General features: G+C 40.6%; 1 protein-coding gene across 2 annotated transcripts in view; it reads left to right on the plus strand.

The window, feature by feature from the left end:
- The window catches only part of pappaa (pregnancy-associated plasma protein A, pappalysin 1a), a 91,114-nt gene that overhangs the window by 38,886 nt on the left and 30,254 nt on the right, over positions 1 to 21,974 (plus strand). For both annotated transcript variants that reach the window (XM_028602483.1, XM_028602484.1), the window contains exons 11-14: positions 11,152 to 11,262; positions 11,709 to 11,844; positions 12,239 to 12,452; positions 16,969 to 17,143. In XM_028602483.1, the coding sequence (XP_028458284.1) occupies positions 11,152 to 11,262; positions 11,709 to 11,844; positions 12,239 to 12,452; positions 16,969 to 17,143 (636 nt within the window). The remainder of the gene's footprint in view (positions 1 to 11,151; positions 11,263 to 11,708; positions 11,845 to 12,238; positions 12,453 to 16,968; positions 17,144 to 21,974) is intronic.

A 21,974-nucleotide genomic window follows, 5' to 3' on the forward strand; every position in this document is an offset into this window, starting at 1 on the left:
ATCTGTTGCTGTTGCCAAGCAGAAAGAGGCTGATTGCCAAAAACATTAGTACATACAGTACATTCACACACACACACACAAAGACTTTTTTTTGTGTTGAAACTGTTAGGCCTCACATCTTTACACTGACAGCGCTTTCTCTTCTGAGGCATGTGTATGATGTTGAAAGTGGTGATGTTGGCTGTAGAGCTTGTTCCCACTGCTGATGATGCATTTTACAAGGCCAATGAAGTAGGTATTCTTCAACAGAACTGTGGTCAGGTGCCTTGCTCAAGAACACTTTGGCAAGGACTTACACAAACAAAGGTTGGAGTTTAACCGACACTGTTTAATACATTTGATATTTATTTGGCACCACTTCTGTCCTAGCATGTGTTCCATCCAACAACATTGCAGATGTTTTTTTCTCTGAGAGGAATGAGACACCAGTGGTCCATGTCCATTTAACCATAAAAAAGGATTTCTGATGTGAAGGACACAATGTTCATACAAAAAATCACTTTTACTGTAGAGAACACAGGGATCACATGTGATTAGATCACCTCATTACCCCAAGTGCACGTGCACGTGTGGAAAATATGCAGATACAGGTTAACAAAGCACAACGGTCTTGTCACTATCTCTCGCTGTCTCTCATTTAATTCTCTGTACGTTCTCTCACAAATTGTGAGTTGTAAAGCTTGTACACTGGTACATCAACAAAATTGTGTCATTAAAGCCCATTCCTCTCGCCAACATCAGTACGTTTTGATGTAATCACTGACATTTATTTTACCAGTGCAGTAAGATGCATTACAGCAGCATCAAATGCCATCTCTTCAACTTCAAATTAACTTTGATTACATTGAGCATATGCACACAAACAAAAATGCACACATTATAGTGCACAATCCTGCACACTTTTTTGCTAATGGTAATCGCTCAGAAAACAAACATAACATAACACAGCCTTAAAATAACAGAGTTGAGATTATCATTGAGGCAACGCTCCTTAGCAATTGTGCAATTGCATGCATGTGGCTATAGTGACTGTCCTGGAGGCTTTTGCCACAGATGAAGCATGTGAGGATTGGTTCTGGAGATGAAGAGCAGGCCGGGGGCTTTCATGGATCCAGTTTAAATCTGGCCACTTTAGAACAACATAGAAAACACCACAGTGGCTGATCAGTAGCAAAACAACGTTATTGAAGATGTTACCTATTTTGAAGATTTACTGATGTCTCGCATCTGGTATTTTAATTGCTGTGTTTGCAGACAATAGCTTTTGATTTCATCCAGAAATCAGCCATAGAGTACCCAATGAATAGTCATTTTTTTAGGCTTCAGGATCACATTCCCTATCTAGAGTACTTAATTCTAATTTTCTCAGTTTGTTAGCAATAAATAACAAAAATTTTTGATTTTCCTGGTTGACTCTGATTTGTTGGTGGAAAGGGATGTGAAAGGCATTTGATGTGGAATCCAAAGTTCAAGCCTGAGAGCTGCAAAGTTACGTATGATGGTGTTTTGATCTTTGTTGAGTGTTTGATGTGAATTTTTCTGAGCAATGTAGTCTGCCAAAAACACTGTGGATTTGCTAATACAAACTTACAAACAATGTTGCCCTTGAAAGGGATTTGGAGGTGTTAGGGTAGTAAATTTCTTGGCAACTTTGAGATTAGTGTCATCAGTGTCAAAATGGTGAGGACTGAGAAATGGTAACTGCAGGGCTTATTTTCTGTATTCAAGGAAGACAACACTGAATACATTAGGCTACTTTGTGGGGGCTATTTGACTTGACTGCTAGCACTATTCAGCAGTAAAAATCAGAGAAATGCCACTTGTAGATGGTATCAAGATCTATTTCGCACTTGTAGAATTTTTAAATATGGCGAGGACTTTCACCTATTATCACCTAGTGCCACTTCAAGGCAGCAAGCCTGTCAGAAGAAGTTGGAAAATATTGTAATTTCTATGACACAAGTCACCGAAGTATAAACATGAGGCATGTTGCACGATAGTATCTTTTCTCAAGAAACAACTGTTGAAAGTATTGAGTGACCATACATATATAAGCTTCAATTCTCCTTGGCTTTTCCCAAATCTCTGGATCCCTACTGGAGGAATGAGCACCATTCTACCAAAGTACATTCCCTAATGTCTTAAGTCTGACAAGACAAATTGAAAAATTAACCAGAGCCATATTCTATCTAATATTTATTAAATACAATGTACTGAATATACAAATTCCAAAAGCAATCGCTTCAATGTTCATGCCTGTTGTTTTTTGCATTAAGATCAACCTAGTCTCACAATACCAGACCTTCCTCCACAGCGCTGCCAATCACCATTGTCTTGGGTGGTGCTAAGCACCAAGCGGTGCCTCTGCAAAATAGCCTCGGGAAGGAACTTGTTTTGGTGGAACAGGTGTACATTCAAAAGTTGTTTTAGTTGTGCAACAGAAAACTCAGATTGGACAGAAAGTCTAGCTAGCTGTCTTGATTTACCCTGCAAATATTTGAGGAGCAGTTATTCATAGTCCTCATAAAACCACCAGACTTTAAATTACAACACAAAGAAAGCGGAAGGTAACGGGACATCTGAAAACAGACATCCGAAAAGAGTGACATCCAGCGGAATTTCCAGCAGAGCAAGAGCAATCCCCAAAAATTTCACCTGTACTCTGTCTTACGTTGCAGATATATCTTAGGGTCATAAATATAGTGAATACACAGTAACACCTAACATCCATAATGCATAAATGAAAAACTAGAGGTAGAACATTTTAACTCCTTTCCTAGACTTTGCCTTAGTACCATGTTGTCAAGCAGTTAAAATTGGGCTGTGAAAGTGAGTCTGTGCTAGATGTAGTCATTATAGTTGTATCATAAACCAACAGCACATTGTCCTGCCTTGTTAATAGCTCACTTCATCCTTTGCAGTTTAATTTTATTCATGTTTCCATGTTCATGGATCACAATACTTGGGCGAGAGATGAGCTTCCCTGATACAGGACAATGCTAAAGTGTAACCAACTCTAGAAGTGTGTTGGTGAGTAAATTTTTCTTGTTATGAATGAGTATGTTGGGGGTAGGGGATAGAATAGATAGAATAGTACATAATTTGCTTCTGATCTAGTAAACAAGTTCCGTTTGATGTCTTAAGACAGTGTTGATACTGTGTGTGTGTGTGTGTGTGTGTGTGTGTGTGCGTGTGTGCGTGTGTCTGTGTGCGTGTGTCTGTGTCTGTCTGTGTTTGTATCTGAGAGAGAGAACAAGGTGAGCAGCAGTGATAGGGATCTTTGCGGATGTAAGAAAGCAACAACAGTACAAGAAGGCACTTGAGGAGATGTATCTGCACAAAATCTCAAGTGCTGTGTGTGTGTTTGTGTGTGTGTGTGTGTGTGTGTTTGTGTGTGTGTGTGTGTGTGTTTAACTGTGTTTTTACTGTAAAACGTACAGATATAGATACAGATGGAAAGTGAAACACATCATTTTATCCACTAAATGCCATGGTGAATGATAATCTTTGTGCATAAGAGCTAACCTTTTTTTCTTAACTTCTGAATGTTCAAGCACCAGAGCAAAGCCAAGGAGGAGGATGGGTGAATGCTCCCACATTAAAACCACTGTTGAGGGAGGGTTCAGCAACATAAGAATAAATGGTGCATAGAGCCATAAATACATACTGCCCTTTTGTACGCAATTGCTTAGTAGCCTGCAGTCTACGTCAGCAGAATGTAACTGTGTTACATTGTGAGATCTTTGTAAGAATGACACACATTCATTTTTGGGTCATAGAGTGTGAATCCCAGCACCAACTTGTAGAGTTTGTTGAGGTACCAACTACAATAGCAGTGCTATAGTAATGTTTTTTTGTGCTTGCATGATACAGAAAGAATAGTTAAGTGATGAAATGGCAATGTGAGTAAAACAAAAACAAGTAATGGAATAACATTCATTTAGAGATAATGTAGAAGAAGTTGAGATTTGTAAATGAAAATGAACACAAAAGAGCACACAGCAGGCGGGTGCAAAAGTAAGAGGAAAAGTGCTAATTATATATAAATACATTATATAATGGCTGATGACATATGAAATAATGTAATGAGTCAGAAACACAAATGACAGATGGATTCTCAGATGGGGTTAATGCTTGTAATTGAAGGTAAAATAATCTGGAAATTAGTTTGACTGACGGTCTTACTGCATTCAAAAGAAAATACATAATTGAATAAAAAATATTGTGAGAGTAGAACATGATCCAAAATCGCTCTTATCTGCCATTTTCAAATGAAAATGCCCTCAAATGAGCAATTTGATACAATCAAAATACCATATGGACACCAGAGAATGTATGAAGTTAATAAAGTTGAAATGCATTAATGATCCCAAAAATGTCTAACTGCCAATATAACATTCTAGCCAGCTCACCTTTTTCTACCTTTCCATGTCAAGTCCATTACAAAATGTTGAACACCTCTAATGGGGCTACTTGTGAATGCAGTAAGGTGGCATCATCTTATTTAAAAGATCCTCCTTCCCTTCCTGATCAAGTTCACACACAGGTACCCAGTCAGACAGAGAAACACAGGCAAGTACACACACTCACAGTACCGACTCCATGCAGGATTATAGGGCAGGTCCATAGGGGGCTGAAATGTACTACTGCTGTCTTTGTGGGGCAGAACATAATGTTCCCCCACTACCACACCATGGAATATGGTGAGCCAGCTCAACTTGCTCTAAGGGGATTGGATTGGAGAACTGGCCCTAGCAACTAACGTGTGCGTGTGTGTGTGTGTGTGTGTGTGTGTGTGTGTGTGTGTGTGTGTGTGTGTGTGTGTGTGTGTGTGTGTGTGTGTGTGTGTGTGTGTGTGTGTGTCCATGTACGTGAAGGCAAACAGCCTGCACATGTACATGGTGATGAGTCTGTGTAAGTAGGGAGTGTGCATGTGCATTTAACCTTTAAGATCAAACAGCAAGCCAGGTGATTTCTCCAGAGAGGGATGCTGCCCAGGCAATCTCTGACGCAACCCCTGGGCACCCCTGGAGAAATCTCTCCTTAATTATACATAAGCAACAGAAGGGATAACATTTTAGTCCTCTCACGCTGCAAGAAATTGCCTATATATGAAGTTCACCCATCTTCAGATGTAAAACATACATAGGCATGAGGTCTGAAGTAATAACCACATTCATCTGTAGGTGAGTAATGTTTTAAATGGCAAAGAGAGGGAGAAAAGAGCCACTGTTTTATTATAATTATTCTGGTCGGTAAAAACAAGGAAACAATGACTGGCCCAGATTTGACCAATGTCCCAAAAAACAGGCGTGTGTGTTTGTGCATGTCAGTGGGGGATACATGCATACTGTATAAGGACTACTGCAGAGGAAACATACGCATTTACACACATTTTCCTCTACATATACAGTACATGCAAACAACATACAGACAAAACTTGCACATGAAACCCACACATGTGCATGCCCACAAAAACAAAAGCTCATACAGTAGCCGAGCTGTTGCTTTCTGCAGCACAGGAAGGCCAGCTTTTCTGGCAATGTCTCTCCCACCAATGTTCCCCCAAACCACACAGCCCTCGTCAGGCACAGTGCCAGTGACATAAGCGTGAGGTAACATTAAAAAGAAACCTCTGGGATGGCGTTCCTTTTTCCCCTTTTACTTTTCCCGTTTCAATTATTATTGTGGTTCTGCCATGTGGAAACCTCATTGTGACTGGTGTTTTTTTTCATGGCACTGATGACCCCCCATAACATTTTCAAGCTGTTAATATACAGGGTTTTGGCCCTCTTTTATTGAGCATAGGGGGCCACTGACTGAGGGACATTTATATTCTCCGCAGTCCCATCTGTTTTCAACTTGCTGGCATTTTACACTCACCAATCCCTATACATTAGTTTGTGGTCCATGATTTCTACCACCCAGTCACTGCTCATGTCCGCTCTGATGAGAGTATGATAGGTAAACTGCATAATTGCACCCACTCACTAACTTTTACAGCCCCATTCTCAGTAGGCCATGGAAGTGGCCCATCATTAGCCCTGGACCAATGAGACAGTGAGCTTCAGTGGGTATGGGTGGGGCTGGGTGACAGGACATTACATCACACACCAGGCGCTCACCAGCATTCCAGTAAACCATGGGATGGTGCTTGGAAACTCATACTAGTTTCTCTCTGTTGCTTTTTCTGTCCACAAATGCCTCACAGATGCTCACTCCTGCTACCCGTGCTCAGGCTTCAAACTTGTATACAGTATATGCCTTTAACAAAGAGAGAGGAAGGAATGGAAAATAGGGAAAAGAAATACCTTTTGATGAAAATGCACATTTTAGGAGGTGCCGAGACAGGAAATTTTTTTTTTATTTGCAACCATCCAAAATCTCCACCTCTCCAGTAAAAAACAATCCAGGTCACTGCCTGACCTCACTGAGGCATACAACAGGATCGGAAACAAACAATAAACTCTGAAATGCTCAGCAGGTATCCTCCACTCCTGGCGCACCAGTGCTCACACTGAGTCGAATAAAGTGATTAGATGGATCATGCAAAATGAATGAACAGCTTAATTGCTGTAGTGACTATGTTTATTGCTAAAGTGAGTGATGGAATGAAGGCAAAAAATAATATCGAGACTTAAGACGGTGGGGTTGGAATCATTTTGGGAAGTGGGAAGTTGTAAATTAACAACTTTAACTAACTAACTAACTAACTAACTTAAACTAACAACGAAATGGTCTTACAAGCCAATCCACTGATATCTAGCAGTGATTTGTTTTGCATACTTCGTACATACATACAGACATCCTGTATATAGTATGTGAGACATTATGATGCCGTCCTTATGTCTGTCTGTGTGTACAGTAGATGTCTCTAATGATCACCACTTCACAACTCAACAATACATCACCAAAGCTTTATACTTACATAATTTGTAAGCTTCATGCTGAATACAAATACCTACAGATAAAAAACAAAACAGATTTTCATGAAACTGCTGTATCACCTTAACACTTTCATATATTTAAACCACAAGTCAATTGTCACGACATTGAAACAGAAATATTTGCTAGTTAATGTATAAAAGTAAATCCTTTAATTATTGACCCTATAATGTGTGGCATGGCTTTATAATTGCGTGTCAGAAAACACAGCAAGGACCTTTGTAGGGCCTCCTAAATGTCTCAGTGTCTCAATAGTCTTCCATGAACATATGGCCCATGTAAGTGTTTGTGTGTCTGTGAGGTTTATTGATTTCAATCCAAGAAAGGAATATTTTGACAATCTGGAGGCTATAACATCAGTATTCGAGCCAAGGAGGGTGTAGCATGTGCATATGTTTGTATTTTAGCCTGTGTATGTGTTTGTACATGGATATGTGCTCTGTGACCTAACTTCAACCTGGCACTAAATCTCCATCACAAGGGGACAGACTGTGGTTGAGATACATTAGAGCCATTATTATTGTCATTACTCTAACAGCGGCACTCTCCTATTCCCCCTTTCCAAGTTTATGTTTTGCCTTATGCTCTTAATGAGTGTTTTTACAGTACAGACATATTTTCAGGCTAGTGAGGCTGACGGTTGCACTCTCTTTCTCCTCACCTTTATCCAGTTTCCCCTTTGCTGAAGACACTTAGCTCTCCTTTTATCTGAAGTAGTGATTTACAAACACCAGATTCTGTCTACAGACCAGGGATTGGCTGTTGTCTGCCAGTCTTATTAGCCAGCTGGTACAAATTAAGACTATGTGTATAACTCTGTGTGATTGTGTGTGTGTGTGTGTGTGTGTGTGTGTGTGTGTGTGTGTGTGTGTGTGTGTGTGTGTGTGTGTGTGTTTTTGAGTTAAGAAGTTGAACTCGTCTCTAGGGTTTGCTATTACTGTTTTACAAGGATAGCAATTTATTTTGTTTCAAATAGATCTCAACATTTGAACATAAAGGAAGATGAATTAACCTGATTACAAAGTCCACAACTGTAAGCGGTGTACGCAAAGATTAAACATTTAAAGAAAACTTCTGACACATGTAGGAGAAGGAGCATGGCTGAAGTTCTAATAAAAAAGGTTTGCTAGGTTTAACATTGTTACAAAGGATTTATTTTTGGGATCATGGACCTGAGCCTGTAGATTCATGTTGACAACTAAGATAGCCTCACACATAACCAAAAGATTAAAAGTAAAATTAAAACTAATAAAATTTGAAAGCTCGCCTCTAGAGCTGGCTGGCTGGTTGGCTGGCCTCTGCAATTTGCATGTTTTTCCCATACTTGCATGGGCTTCCATCAGGTGCTCTGATTTCTTCCTCCAGCCCAAGGCTTGTGGGTTAGGTTAATTGGTGACTCTAATTTCCCTGTAGGTGTACAAGTGAGTGAGAATAATTGTCTGTCTCTATGTGTCAGCCCTGTGATAGACTGGCAACTTGTCCAGGGTGTTCCCAGCCTCTCACCCAATGTGTGTTGGCCCAGACCGTTTTGACCCTGAAAGGATAAGTGGGTATTGATGAATGGATGGATGGATGAATGGTTAAAATCAGAATGTGTGGAAACAAAGTAGCTTTGCTCGGTTGAGTCCTGGATGGGTGTAAACGTGTATTACTATCACCACCCTTACCCCCTCTTTTAATGACTAAATTAAATCAATGACAAATCTATTTAGAGTCCTTTGACTCTTGCCATTGCATGGGGAGGAGGGTGGAGGAAGTGTAATGAGCCATGGGAGACTTGTGCATTGCCTCCCACTGGTTTGGTGCTTTATGGGGGTGTTTGCTTGAGTCTCGAACAGTAGGTTGTTAGAAAAGGACACCAGGAGATGAGGGGGAAAGAATGAGGGCAGTAGCTAGTGCCACCTGTGTTTACATAGATAAGTCATCAGTTTGCATGTGGAAAGGGATTTGTCATCTTCCCTGTCAGAAGGGTAGCAATGGAAACTAGCTCCTCTTGACTCCAATTCATTAGCAGCTTTTAATTGGTTGGTTAACTCAAGCTCAGACCAACATCAGAGTTGGGCTCTGGGAAGCCCTTGCACTTACCAAAGTAAAATTAACCTTCAATTTAGTTATTGTATCTATTTCATTTACAAAAAGGAGATCTACGCAGCTGCACTAAAGTTGGGAAACAGTCTCATGGCAACTGATCTCAGGTGTATGTCACCTGCATTTCTTATTTCTGCCACTTCAGCTCTGAGCAGAAAGGTCATGTCAACAGATCCAGGGGACAGATATATAGACAGATAGCTGGTCTGGCCAGCTTTCCACGGTGGCGGAATCTTACAGTAGCCTCTCTAGCAAAACTCTCATGTTACTGGTGTCTCATTTCACTAGCTCAGGGCAGCGGGCGAAACTCACCGTCCTTGGGTATGTGCCCTCGCTCCCCTTTGGCTGTGTTATGTATTACTCGATAGTCTTTTAGCGATGTGTCCATCATCTTTTTCTGTCTCTCTGCCGCTTTTTCTTCCTTTTAATCATAATGACTGTTCGCATCATCTCATCCCTGTTTTCTCCCTATCCCACATGGGTGATAATTTGTGTTACACAAATCATAGAGAGGGTCCTTTTTTCTGTATGTCAACTAAGCCACAATAATGAGGTGACTTTGTCATTGCAGAATTTACGATGACTGGATACTAGTGCTATTTTTTATTCAGTTGTATTCCTTGTCCTTTTGAAGCTCTGCCCTACCGTTATCACTGTTTCCGATAGGATGACAGAGTGCTAAAGTGAGAGGTTGAGTAACCAATCACCATGCCTGAGCTGTTTTGGCTTGGATATTTGGTGGTATCACCATAACTTACAAACCCCCCACTTTCCTCTGTGGTAAGACAGATCTCTGGTCGCATGGACCTTTTTCACAGCAGACATTTTGACTTGTTATAGTAGGAAAAGCACAGCTGAAATTGATAACCTTAATGATGGCTCAATTCCATCAAGTGTCCCAGTAAGCTATTTTAGTGAGTCAGCATGCACAATACCAGGGCCTCTCCTAAGTGGAATGCAGCCAACATTAATGATTTTGAATACACCTGTGCTTTTCCTACTATGGCATGTCAACATGTCTGCCGTGAAAAAGGTGTTAGTGGCATTTTCACCCAGTGCCATATTCAACAGCCTCTGGGAATACACCAAGTCTCTTTATTACGCATGTCAGAGTTCACTTAAATTGCACTCTTGACAGTTTGATTGCCATTTATCATATCAATTGACAGAATACAGTATTTTTAAGCAGTATTAATCAATATCACCATTTTGTCAGATTGAAATGTCAGATTGTTCACTCTATTCTGTCTTACATTACCTACATTACACAGCTGCTTCAAGGTACAGTATTTCATTTCCGTGTTGCTGATTCTTATCATCACATTGCAAAGTTATACAAAAAATATATTACTTTTTTATCTCATCAAAAAGATCAGTAAAAATCTGGATGTAAAGGGATTAGAGTCTGAGTAAATGCAGTACAGCTGTGTAACACAGGTGACTAATTCAGTGCTGCATGGGATCATGAAAACTCTCTGAGGGCTTCTAGTGGGCAGGTGTGGCATGACAGGGTTTAACAAGCCAGCAAAGGTGAGTACTCAAAAAACACACAGAGACTTCAAGGCAGAAATAAAGACAAGTAGAAGAGAGAGACATTGGGCATGTGGCACATGACAGGTTTGTTGACAAGACACAAAAAACAGTACTGCACAATGCACAATTCATGCAATTCAATGCATGTCAGCTGCATGTCAGCCCAAACAGCTGACAGGGGTCACTGTATTTATAGCCAAGACAGTAACCAAACTGAAGCTGTTTCGTATATGTGTATACAGTAATACAAGTTAGTTAGCTACTTAGCTTATGCTCACTATTTAATTTTAGCATGTTATCATTGTTATCATCATAGCTTTGTTGTTTTGAACGAACAGTCTCCTCTCCATGTTGTCACACACACCATGCCTGTAGCTGCCAGTAGCTCCTCACAAGATGCTAATTGGTTGGAAACACTGCGGTTAGGATACAAGCGAGTTACTTGAAACCTAAATAAATGGATTTTTGTGTGATCTCGCAACCACGCAATTCTCACGTGATCTCATGATATCGTGAGAATCCAGCTGCAGTGCAAGGAAATCCAAAAATACCCACCTTCCTTCTTTTTCTCTTATGTTTCCCTAGACTTGTCAGTCCAAGGTGTTTGATCTATCAGATGGAGTGTCCCAGTATGCATGGTTCCCCTGTAGTGAGGCTCATGAGCCAACCTGGGGCTATCCTAACTATTGGCTCAAGGTAAGACCTATCTGAAACACCATGCAGTGCATTATAACAACATTGCATCATAATGGTGGCAACTTGAAAAACAAAAGCAAAAGCTGAAGTGGTGATGATGGCCCAGTGGATATGTCACACACTTTTGGTGTGGGAAAGCTGGGTTTGAATCCCACTGCAATGCATCAAACAATGTGTCCCTGAGCAAGACGCTTAACCCCTAGTTGCTCCAGAGGTGTGCAACCTCTGACATATATATCAATTGTAAGTTGCTTTGCATAAAAGCGTCAGCTAAATGTAATGTAATGAAGAATTATGCACCAATTTGACATTGCATATGATGCATGAAACATAATTCTAATTAGGAAAAAACTAAGGGAAAAACTCTAGCTAGTACTAAGAAAGAGGACACAGTAGATTCCAGTTATTAAACATGTGTACTTAACTTTTTGTTTTCCTTCATTCAGGCCCACTTTTCTCATCCCATGGTGGCAGCAGCAGTGATTATACATCTGGCTGCTGATGGTACTGGCTACCTTGACCAGACTCAGTGTAACATCACTGTGCAGCTGGTGGACACCAAGGAGGGCATCCATAGTCTAGGTGAGAACTGTCTTTTGTACTTTTAAATTGCAACCCACTTGATTCACCTCCAGTGTCAGATTTCTAAATATGACTGAGTGGAAAGCTGAGCCCAAAGGAGCTTTACCTACTGTAACTAACTAGAGCTTGTTATAGCTGAGCAGATATCATGTAGAGTGAAGCCCCCTCAAGTGCATGTCACCACATGCGCAACACTGTATCACTCTTTCAACACCAGCATGCTGTTTAAACCCCTCTTCCAGCCTTTTCTTCTCTCCTAATTCACTTTTAAGGTTTGATTAACATCTGCCACTCTGATTCCTTCTGTTCTCTGCTTCTATCCCCTACTTCCCCCACCTCAATCCCAATACATCTTTCTTTTGTCTCTTCACCATACCCAATATCCTTTTCACAGGTGAGTGGCGTCTCAGCTGCCGCACCAACCCTTTGGTGATCCCAGTGAGCCATGACCTGTCAGTGGCCTTCTACCACACCAAGGCTATCCTGGTCATGTTTGCCTCTCGCCTTGTGGCCCTCTCCGGAGTAGGCCTGCGCTCCTTCCAGTCCTTCGACCCTATCACGATAAGTGGTTGCCAGAGCAATGAGATCTACAACCCCACAGGCCAGAGGTGAGGCTAAGAAAAAGGGAAATGGATAACAATATGAGGCCTGCATGTTTCCCACACATCATAACCAAAGACATGCACATGAAATCATTCAAGTATGTGCAAACAAGCATGCAGCCACACACAGATACACATAAACAACTTGCACAATCTTTCGACTTAAAGGTACAGGAGACTTGATTTGGAGTCATGTTTTTTCCAAATCTCTACAAAGGTATACATGGGAGTACCAAGTGTAATCTGTAACTGTGACAGCTAACTTTTAAGTTACTTTTTAAATGTCTACTTTGAAATGCTTGGTAATGTGCCTATAGCTTTCATATCAGTACTGTTGTTATTATCTCTGCCGGGATCATGCGTTCGGTTGTGTGCGTGTGCGTATTTGTCTGTCTGTCTGTCTGTAGCTAATCTGGCATACTACTGGACCTATCAATCTGATATTTTTTGTGCACATTTATGACCATATGCTTAAAGACCTCTCGTGGTTGTGGTGGTCGTCAAAACATTCAATAATGTCAGCCAGCTGCTGAAGTGCCTTTGCCGGTTAACTCATGATGACAATAGGCCTACACTGGGCAACCTTTTGGTCAACATGACATGGAAATGTGCTTGCCAACAGGAATTAACATACACTGAATGCCTTTGTAAATTTTGCAGTCAATTACGGTATAAAATAAAGTAGTCAATAAAATAGATTTTGATGGGTCCTGTAGTATGCGATTAGCTACAGACATGTCAGACATGACTGAATGCATGATGCCCTTGCTTATGCCTGGCAGAGGTAATAACAAAGTAACAAGCCTTTCAGTAATGGGAATTTAGTTACTTAATTTAAAAATAATGTCTTAAGAGCACCAGTTACTGCCAAAAGTAACAGTTACTGAGTTACAGAGTTACTGTAACGTGTTACAAAGTACCAACACGGAATGTGATGTACTTAAAAATCACCATAGATTATTCAGACTCTTTTCATGGAACTTGATACACAAAGATGGCAAGAGCCATTCTATTAGTTTCTTTTTACTAAACGCTGTAGTAAGAATACACATGAGAAATGCGTTCAAAGGACCAAATTATTCAATATAAAAAACCCCATGAATGGCAAAATAAGTTCTGTATTTTACTGTCAAAATCAGAGCGCTTTATAGTTGGACAACAGTCGACACAGTCAGGATAAAGACTACGCAACCCACAAAAGAAGGACCGAGGAGGGATCCCTCTTCCAGGATAGACAGACAGAGAAGACAGAAGTGGTAGCAGTAGAATTAAATATATTGAGAAGTAAATAAATATGAATTGTTAGTGAAAGAGTTCCAGTCTTTCAGGCAAGGTGTGAAAGTGTTTGTAGTGAAGACTACACACAAGAAGAGAAGAGACAAGAGATGCTAAGAGCTGTGTTTGTGTGTGCATATTTGAGCCAGAGAGAGGGAGATGAATGCGTTAATTAATGATGCCAACAAGCTGTTTAATGTTAGAGGTTTGCCCAAAGCTACAGCTATAACAGTAAAACACCCTCAGGGAAAAAATATAATATCACTGGAAATTTGTAATTAATTTGGACCTGTTGCTCAGCTCTGCAAATTTCCAACAATAGAGCCGCTGCTGCCTCCAGCACTAAATCTTGTTTACCACCACAGTTTGTATTGAGTTCGGCTAAAGTGCACACTGCATACAAATAGCCTTTTTCTTTGAAAAGTCCTGCCAAAATGGATATGTTTTTCCTGTAATAATTCTTTTGCATTGATCAGCACTACATTGACGTTGTCACTCACTATTTTTACAACTCTAACTAGTTAATTAACTAAATTACCTGTCATCAATCAGGCATTAAGTGCTGCCCAGGGTCGAGCAGTATTCCATATTTGGAAACATGTTTTGTGTGTGACAAAACGATTCTTAACAGCTGAAAACCTGGAATCTGAAACAGGAAATAAAGATAATCAAATATATGTAAAACACCTTTAACATTTCTAAGATCTCTTTACATGTACACAAAATAACAGTTAACACCTATTTAGCTACAAATTCCCAGTTTTTGAGTCTCCAGCACCTTTAATTTGAACTAGTAACCATATGACGTCAAGTCCCTCCTCACAAACATAGTTAAACCAGACCACACACACACACACACACAAGGAGTCACAATTTGCCAATTTCCACACCACTGTCATGCATGAGACAATTCATACTGATGATGCTCCCACAACCCTTTCAACAAGAAATGCGCTAATAAACACAAATAATGGATTGTCGGGGGTCTGTGCAGAGAGATAGAGCTGTTTGTGGCTTTTGTGTGCCAGTGAGACATCCAAGAGCACCTAAATAGATTAAAACTGCTGTGTATCTGCACCAGCCAGGAAATTGTTTGTTACCGTAAACACACAGTTGCTTTCTCCTATAGTTCTCTGTAACTTTCCTTTCTTTCATATTGTCTCCACTTCATCTAATTTCCAGAGGCTCTTGAAAACTGTTTTTTTATGATGGCAAGTCAACCAGAAATGCCATCTTCTCTTTAGAAGTTTTGACTTGAACACGCTACAAAGTGAATATTATGATTATAGTTTTATAATCCGTTATTATTTACCAGTCTGTCTTTACAACATCAGTAAAGAATCCTGGCTTGGCCTCATTGTCTTTTTATGTCATTGATCTGTTTCTTCTATTCAACGGACTCCAAGTTATCATCTGCATTCTGTCGTCTATACCCACTTTCCAAATGTCTTCTTCATTTAACCTCATTCCGTCTTCACTTCCTCCTTATTCCCGTTCCCCCTGCTTTTCCACATTTCCCCTCCCCTTCATCATACTGTATGTTATCCCATGCTGTCTTCTCATCCTTTACTTTCAGGTCATCTTCCTTTCCCTCTAACTGTTTGCCATCTCCTTCTTCTGAATTCTCCCCTTTCTGTGCCTCCTGCTCCCACTTTCACTCTGTCATTCTCCTGGGCTGAGCAGCACATTTCCCGTAATACTTATGCCTCCACAAAACACCACATCCCTTTTTCCCTGAGTTGTTAACAACAGGAGCTATTAACATGACTCAGTTTTATGTTCCATGCTTCTCTGCAAACACATGCACATGTATGTTTTCCCTTTTCTCTTTTTTGTACTATTTTCTTCTCACTTATCACCACTTACGTTAAGAATTGTTGGGGTTCTGTTTTTTTTAATTTTCATCTTCTTTTTGTCATACTATTCTATTGTGCTGTATGCTGTACTTCTCATTTGCAGGGGAGGAGGATAGTTTTACAGGTAGTTAATTGTAATTTATGTCAGAAATTCCAGAGAGATTCAGGAGATTTTGTTCCAAGCCAAAGTGGCCACAGAAGAGGCTTCTAGGCTTCAGTTTGTCCTCAAAAAGCCTTGACATAAGGGAATGCTACTCTTGTGCTTCATAAACAGTCTTCACCTGCTCATCTTAGCATCTTGTTGGAATTAGCATTTTAATTCTAAACTTATAATGTTTATTTTCCTATAACTTTTATTTCCTTTAATACAAGTGTTATAGTGGGAGGGGCACTGAGATAGAAAAATGACGGAGTTGCAGTAGGTAAGACTTATAAAACTGAAAATTTCTGTCATATTTGCTGAAACTGACCCTATGTTCGAGTAGAACTACATGAAAGAGGTAATTTTAAAAAAATCCAGCTCCTCTGGCACCACCTACAGCCTGTAGGCTCCCAGTTCAGATGCACCAATCAGGGCCAGGGGGGGTGTCTAACTGCGTGTCAATCACTGCTCATGCACACGCCTTTGTGCGGGGAGGGGCTTAGGAGACCGTTTTGGGCTTTAGCAGGAAGGGGGGAGGGACTGGGAAGTTGTCGATGTTCAAATTTTTTGGCTAAGTCCTGGATCTTTGCAATCCTACCTACAGCACCTTTATGGAATAATACGATTCTGTCTGCAGGAAAACAAATAAATGAAAATAGCAAATTAGAGATTCCATTCTTGCAGGACTGAGTTTGACACTGTTTCTCCAGACCTGTATTTTCTTTCATTCTCTCTCTGTGACCCCATACCTTTCCCTCTTTCCCCATTGACTTCATAAGGAAACAGTATACTGTAGAATGTGGACTATTGTAAAAAGGTGCCTTGATTAAATGCCTTCTCCATCAGGCTACCAACATAAAGCTGTGGCCAAACGCTGCGATTTTAGCCTGCACATAATATATCCTGTTGCTCTTAATTCACAAACTACACTCTGCCGTGTGTGTGCACATACAGACAACCCTTTCATGTGCAGCAAATATGGCAGGCCTTTCTCCATGTGGTTTATTGATTTGATATGTTAAGCAGTCATTGATGGATGGATGTGGTTGACTCAATGCGTGGCTTTTCTGTTTGTGAGCAAATGTGTGACTGCTTCCATGTTTGAGTGTCTGCTGTGTTATTTCATACACAAATGTTACTTTGGTTGTGACTTTAAATGTGGTTTTTAGTTTCTTTTTCTCTGTCTCTCTTCCTCTCTCACTTTCTTTTACCAACCCCCCATCCCCCCCACACACACGCTCCCTCGTAGTTGTGTACATTATTCGTGCGAAGCCATCGACTGCCAGGAACCCTTAATCCGCAATGCAGAGCTCAAGTGCAGTAGCCCTGGCCGCCACTTCTACAATGGAGACCGCTGCACCATCTACTGCAACTCTGGATATGTCCTGCAAATCCACCAGGATGATGACATCATCAAAAGCCAGGTAAATACACTGCTACACATATGTTTAAACACACACAGGCAGTCAAAGAGCTCAGTGCACAAGAGGCACATGAATGCATAAAAGGTACACATGCAAACGCTTAAGTGCAAAAGCATTTCTACAGCATATGGGAACATTCGTGGAAACATGCATTTTTGAATGCACACATGAAAATGTATGCAAACTCAAGTACACAAATGGCCATAAGAGAGAAGTGCAAACACACTTTCTTTTTGCTCTCCTCTCTATCTGCATTTATTTTGTCACCTGCAAAAACTAGGCTTGGCACAGCAAGCCTCCAGGGAGGATGACATCATGAACATCCAGGTAGATGAGTGCTGCACTGAGGAGTGGAGACGCCCCAGTCTCCTCCTTTTGCTGGCTTGCTACAAACACGCACGCACGCACACACACACACACATTTTCCGTACAAGCACAGACATAATAGTGTTTAGTCTCTTGCTGAGAATGCTGCACCATCACCTCAAACAGTCACTTTGTATCGCTACTCCACCGGGACGATGACATCATCGCATAGTGTCTGCTCCTTCTCCCTCCCTCGCTCAATTCCTGCTCATTTCGCACACATTGAAGTCTCTGTTAAATGGCAGAGATTTGCTACCGCTCCCTCACAGCAGCACACATTAAATGCTTCCATGTCGATACCAACACACATACAGTAAAGTACAGACAATCTCCTGAATAAACAGGACACAGATGTGGACAGATACAGTATACACACAGATGCATGCACACCACAAGTAAACAAACAAACAGGGTAGTTGACATTGCATTGTAAACCTTTTGAATTGTAGCCAAGTTGCTGTAAAGGCCATATAACTGCTCTATCCTTCTCCCCTGCTCTGTAAAGAAGTCTGCAAGACAATCTATTAATGTTCCCTCAGAGAGATGGGAGGTTTAGAGAACAAGGTATATTTTGTTTTTATGTGTATTTTAGTCTGGACCTGTATATGTGTGTGTGTTTGTGAGGCAGAGAGAAGAGTTTTACTGAGTGAAAGAGGGGGTAGGGGGATTTTTTTGTATTCCGTCAGAATTCTGACCTTAACAATGTGTTCTTTCTCCCATCTTTCACATGGCTGTTGCCAGGATCTGTAACTCGTCATAATTGGAGGGTTTCTAAAACCGCAAAGTCGTTCAGCTGTCCCTCTATCTTCCAATAAATGGCCTTATTCACACCAGTGGCGTACGCAGAAACTGTATTTTGGGTGGGCCAGTACAAAAGTGGGTGGGCCATCTTTTCCCAGGAAAAAAAGGCTTATAAAATCTTAGAAGTAGAAAAAAAGACAACATACAGACAAAATGAAAAAACAGTGACTATTGTTTTTAGCAATGTTCTGCATTACAAAGGCAATAACAGCAAAACACTGCCTATACAACATGCTCAACCAACAGTGCCTAGTCTATAAAGGCTGTACACAACAGTATAGACAAAAACCTGTGTATTATATCTTATTCAGGCTTATATATACTAGCACCGACAGAACGTCAGCTCTACAGTGCACAACACTGTTAATTAACCATTTTACTGCACAAAGTGGCAACTAAACATAAACCCAAACAGTAGAAAAGGTGTTCACATACTGCATGACATAGCATACATCACACAGTAATCACACACATACTGTAACATATCCCTTGTGCATTTAGTACAGCCATTGTTGCTTCAGTACCATGGTCAGCTCACGAATAACAGCAAAGCAAGCAGTTGTTTGTTTACACAAATCAGCAGTACAAGGAAGGAAACACCCCGCCGAGCATTGTTTAAATTAAGAAAAAACAACACACTCATTAATTTCTATTAAATCAACCGCATACAATGAAATCTGGTAGAAATTTTGCTTCTGTTTGAAAAAATTAGCAACTCATTTCAAATAAACAATCTGGCCTATACGGCTTATACACAACACACCATTACTTAACGTGAAATGAAATCCCTTTACGGGAAAATATGAAGTAGTGAAAATGAATTGAAGTAGTTTGTTGAGATTTGGAAAAATGTCAGGGGCACAAATGTCTAATACTTCCATGAGGGGTGGAAATTCCAGCCAATTGGCTACTTTCCGATGCAGTTGGTCAAATAATACTGATAATTCAGCATCCTCAACCGAGATGTGATAGTGATCACACAGGATCCGCAGAGACACATTCTGTGCAAATGTCTTAAACTGCGGGAGAAAAGTTGCTGCTGCCCTCATTATTCTATCCTGATCTTCCTGGAAATGATTGTCCAGATCTGCCAGCTGTCTGTCAAGTATAGCATTTCAGCTGTATCATCATAATTTTTTACACTTGTTGCTTTACCCAAACTAGTTGTGACCACATATCCCACAAGTCTTGCCAGGAGCCTTCTCCCTCTGGTACCAGCTGTGATGTCCCAGCTCGTGATTTGCTTTTTCTGCATCACGTTGTTGTTCCAAATCACACTGTGAATTGTCTCTGAACTGAGCAAAGTTCTCTTTTAGTCCTTCAATTAGGGCGATGCCATCAGAGACTGACAATGTTGGCAAAAACGCTCATCCGAAATAAATTTCTTGAACTTTTTTGTTTGTATTTCAACAAAAAGGGGACTGTGCCTCAACCTTTGTTTGACTGCTGCTTTCAGCACACTCAGCAAGTACTTCTAATATTACGTTGAGTAGCCTACATCAGTATTTTGCTCACTGCTCTGGATTTGGAGCTCCAGCGCATGTCTATGGATTGCTCAAGTTACAAGCATGGGCGTCCTGGATGGAGCTCTTGTTGCGCTTTCCCAAACCTTGGGTGTCTGCTGCTGCCTGTCATAAAACTGTATATTGTTTAGTGTATCAAAGAATGTGCTAACGTGCCCAGACACCTTTGATGTGGCACAGACCAAATTCAGTCTGTGAGAATTACAGTGGACATACACGGTTCAAAGAAAAGTTTGTTTTAGAATCACATGCTCACCTTCCTTGTTTTCTGACATAACGGAGGCCCGGTCGAAATTGAAGCCAACGCACAGATATGGGTCAAGTTGTAGTAATTTATATGTTCATGTCACTTGTGTCCATGAACATGACTGCCTGTTTTTAATTTTTCCTGTGTGAACTATATCACACAAACAGCTACAAGGTCACGCTTTGACTCATCCTTATATTTGTCTGCCATAAGGGCATAATAGGTGCCTGGTGTTTCACGGACTTCTACTTGCGCAACATCAAGGAGGCGGCTGTCTCCAGCAGCTCATTTTAAACATCTGGGCTCATCAAAGTTCAGTTTCTGGGAAGCTTGTCTGGATGATTTTGGATCTGTGGATCATATTGGGATATTAACTGGACAATTCTATAAATGTTCCTTTATTGAGAGCATCTGCATTTTTCCTGGCCTGCAGTTTGCTTGGTCCTGTAGCTTTGAAAAATGTCCAGTTAAACATAGTGGGGCTTGCTTGTGTGGTGTTTTTCGCATGCTTGATGTAGGTGCTTCAGTCCACAAACCCCTCTCTCGCAAATGGGCCGTTCGTTCCGCTGGGAAAATGCACATTTTACACACACATTACATACATTTCACACTGTATTCGAACCAAGAAAACTGTCCATACCACTTTAATACGAAGCACCTAGATTTTCCATTCAGTGCAAGGAAATGCCTTCAAATTTGGCTGTGAAGGTGGTTCATCAGTTGCAGTTAAATCGGCAGGTAAACCCACGTCAGGCTGACTGAGAGGGCACTGGCAACAGGGACCAAGAGGCTGCGCTAACCTTGTGGACTAATGAGTCTGAAGAACTGGGCTGGGTGCTCAAACTTCTAATTGCATTAGATTTTGATTGACAGTGCACTTCTGTTGCTATTAATCAATGCCAATTAATTTAGTTATGAAATATTCTTTTCAGAGAGGGAGAGGCAGGAAAGTGGAGTGAAGGGGGGACATGAGATAATAGAAAACAAAGTAGGCCAGTGCCAAATATCAGTTTTTGGACTTTGAAAGGTTTGCCACAAATGATGAATGACAGTTCAAAGGTATTTAGATGACCTGTTATTTATGAATAACTTTTCGCATCCATTCATTCCATTAAAAGACATCTGGCCAGTTTTGTTGGTTTAATTCCAAATTAGCATTTTGCTGTACATTTTAATAAATGATGCTCTGCAAAAAATGACAAAATCATTTCCCTCAGCTCCAAAGTCACTTTAAGCTCAGCCATGTAATGTTAGTAAGGACAAGTAAATCAATGAGCTCAGTGTACAAAATAAAGTTGATGCTCATGTTTATAATTAGCATAATAGAATCCAAACCCTGTTTGCCATTGCAGAAGTGCCTTCTAAGCTTGTTGATCCATTTTACGTCCAGTCTTTTATCCTTAAAGAGTGAAATCCAGAATTTTTTTCACAAGTTGTGCGTCCCTCCAGTTGCAGTAGAATTCTCCTCCCGAAAGCCTTTGTAAGTTGGAACACAGAAAGAGTCTCACTGGGCATCATTTACTATAAACCAAAGTTGTTTTTGTCCAATCACTGCAAACCATCATTTTCGACATCTCTCCCATCACGTAAGATGATAGTTGAAAACTCCATTTAAAAACAACAAAAATGTAGCAAAATGAAATACAAAAACACCTTTACCTCAGATATTCTGTATCCCTTCAATGTACAACTCTTAATTTATGTATTTCCTTCTTTTTTTCAGCCACACATGTTTAAAAAGACACACAACTCCACACTAAGGTTGAAAAGTGCAGCGTGAAGCACAATCTTGTCTCCTTTCATTAGCCAATTACATTCTTGTTCCAGTGATGTCAAAGTGGTTCTGGGAACACCACCTTCTTAGATAATGCTATCTTCAGAGCAAATCTGTTTC

Source organism: Perca flavescens, chromosome 16 (assembly GCF_004354835.1).
Source record: "Perca flavescens isolate YP-PL-M2 chromosome 16, PFLA_1.0, whole genome shotgun sequence".
Classification (NCBI taxonomy): Eukaryota; Metazoa; Chordata; class Actinopteri; order Perciformes; family Percidae; genus Perca; species Perca flavescens.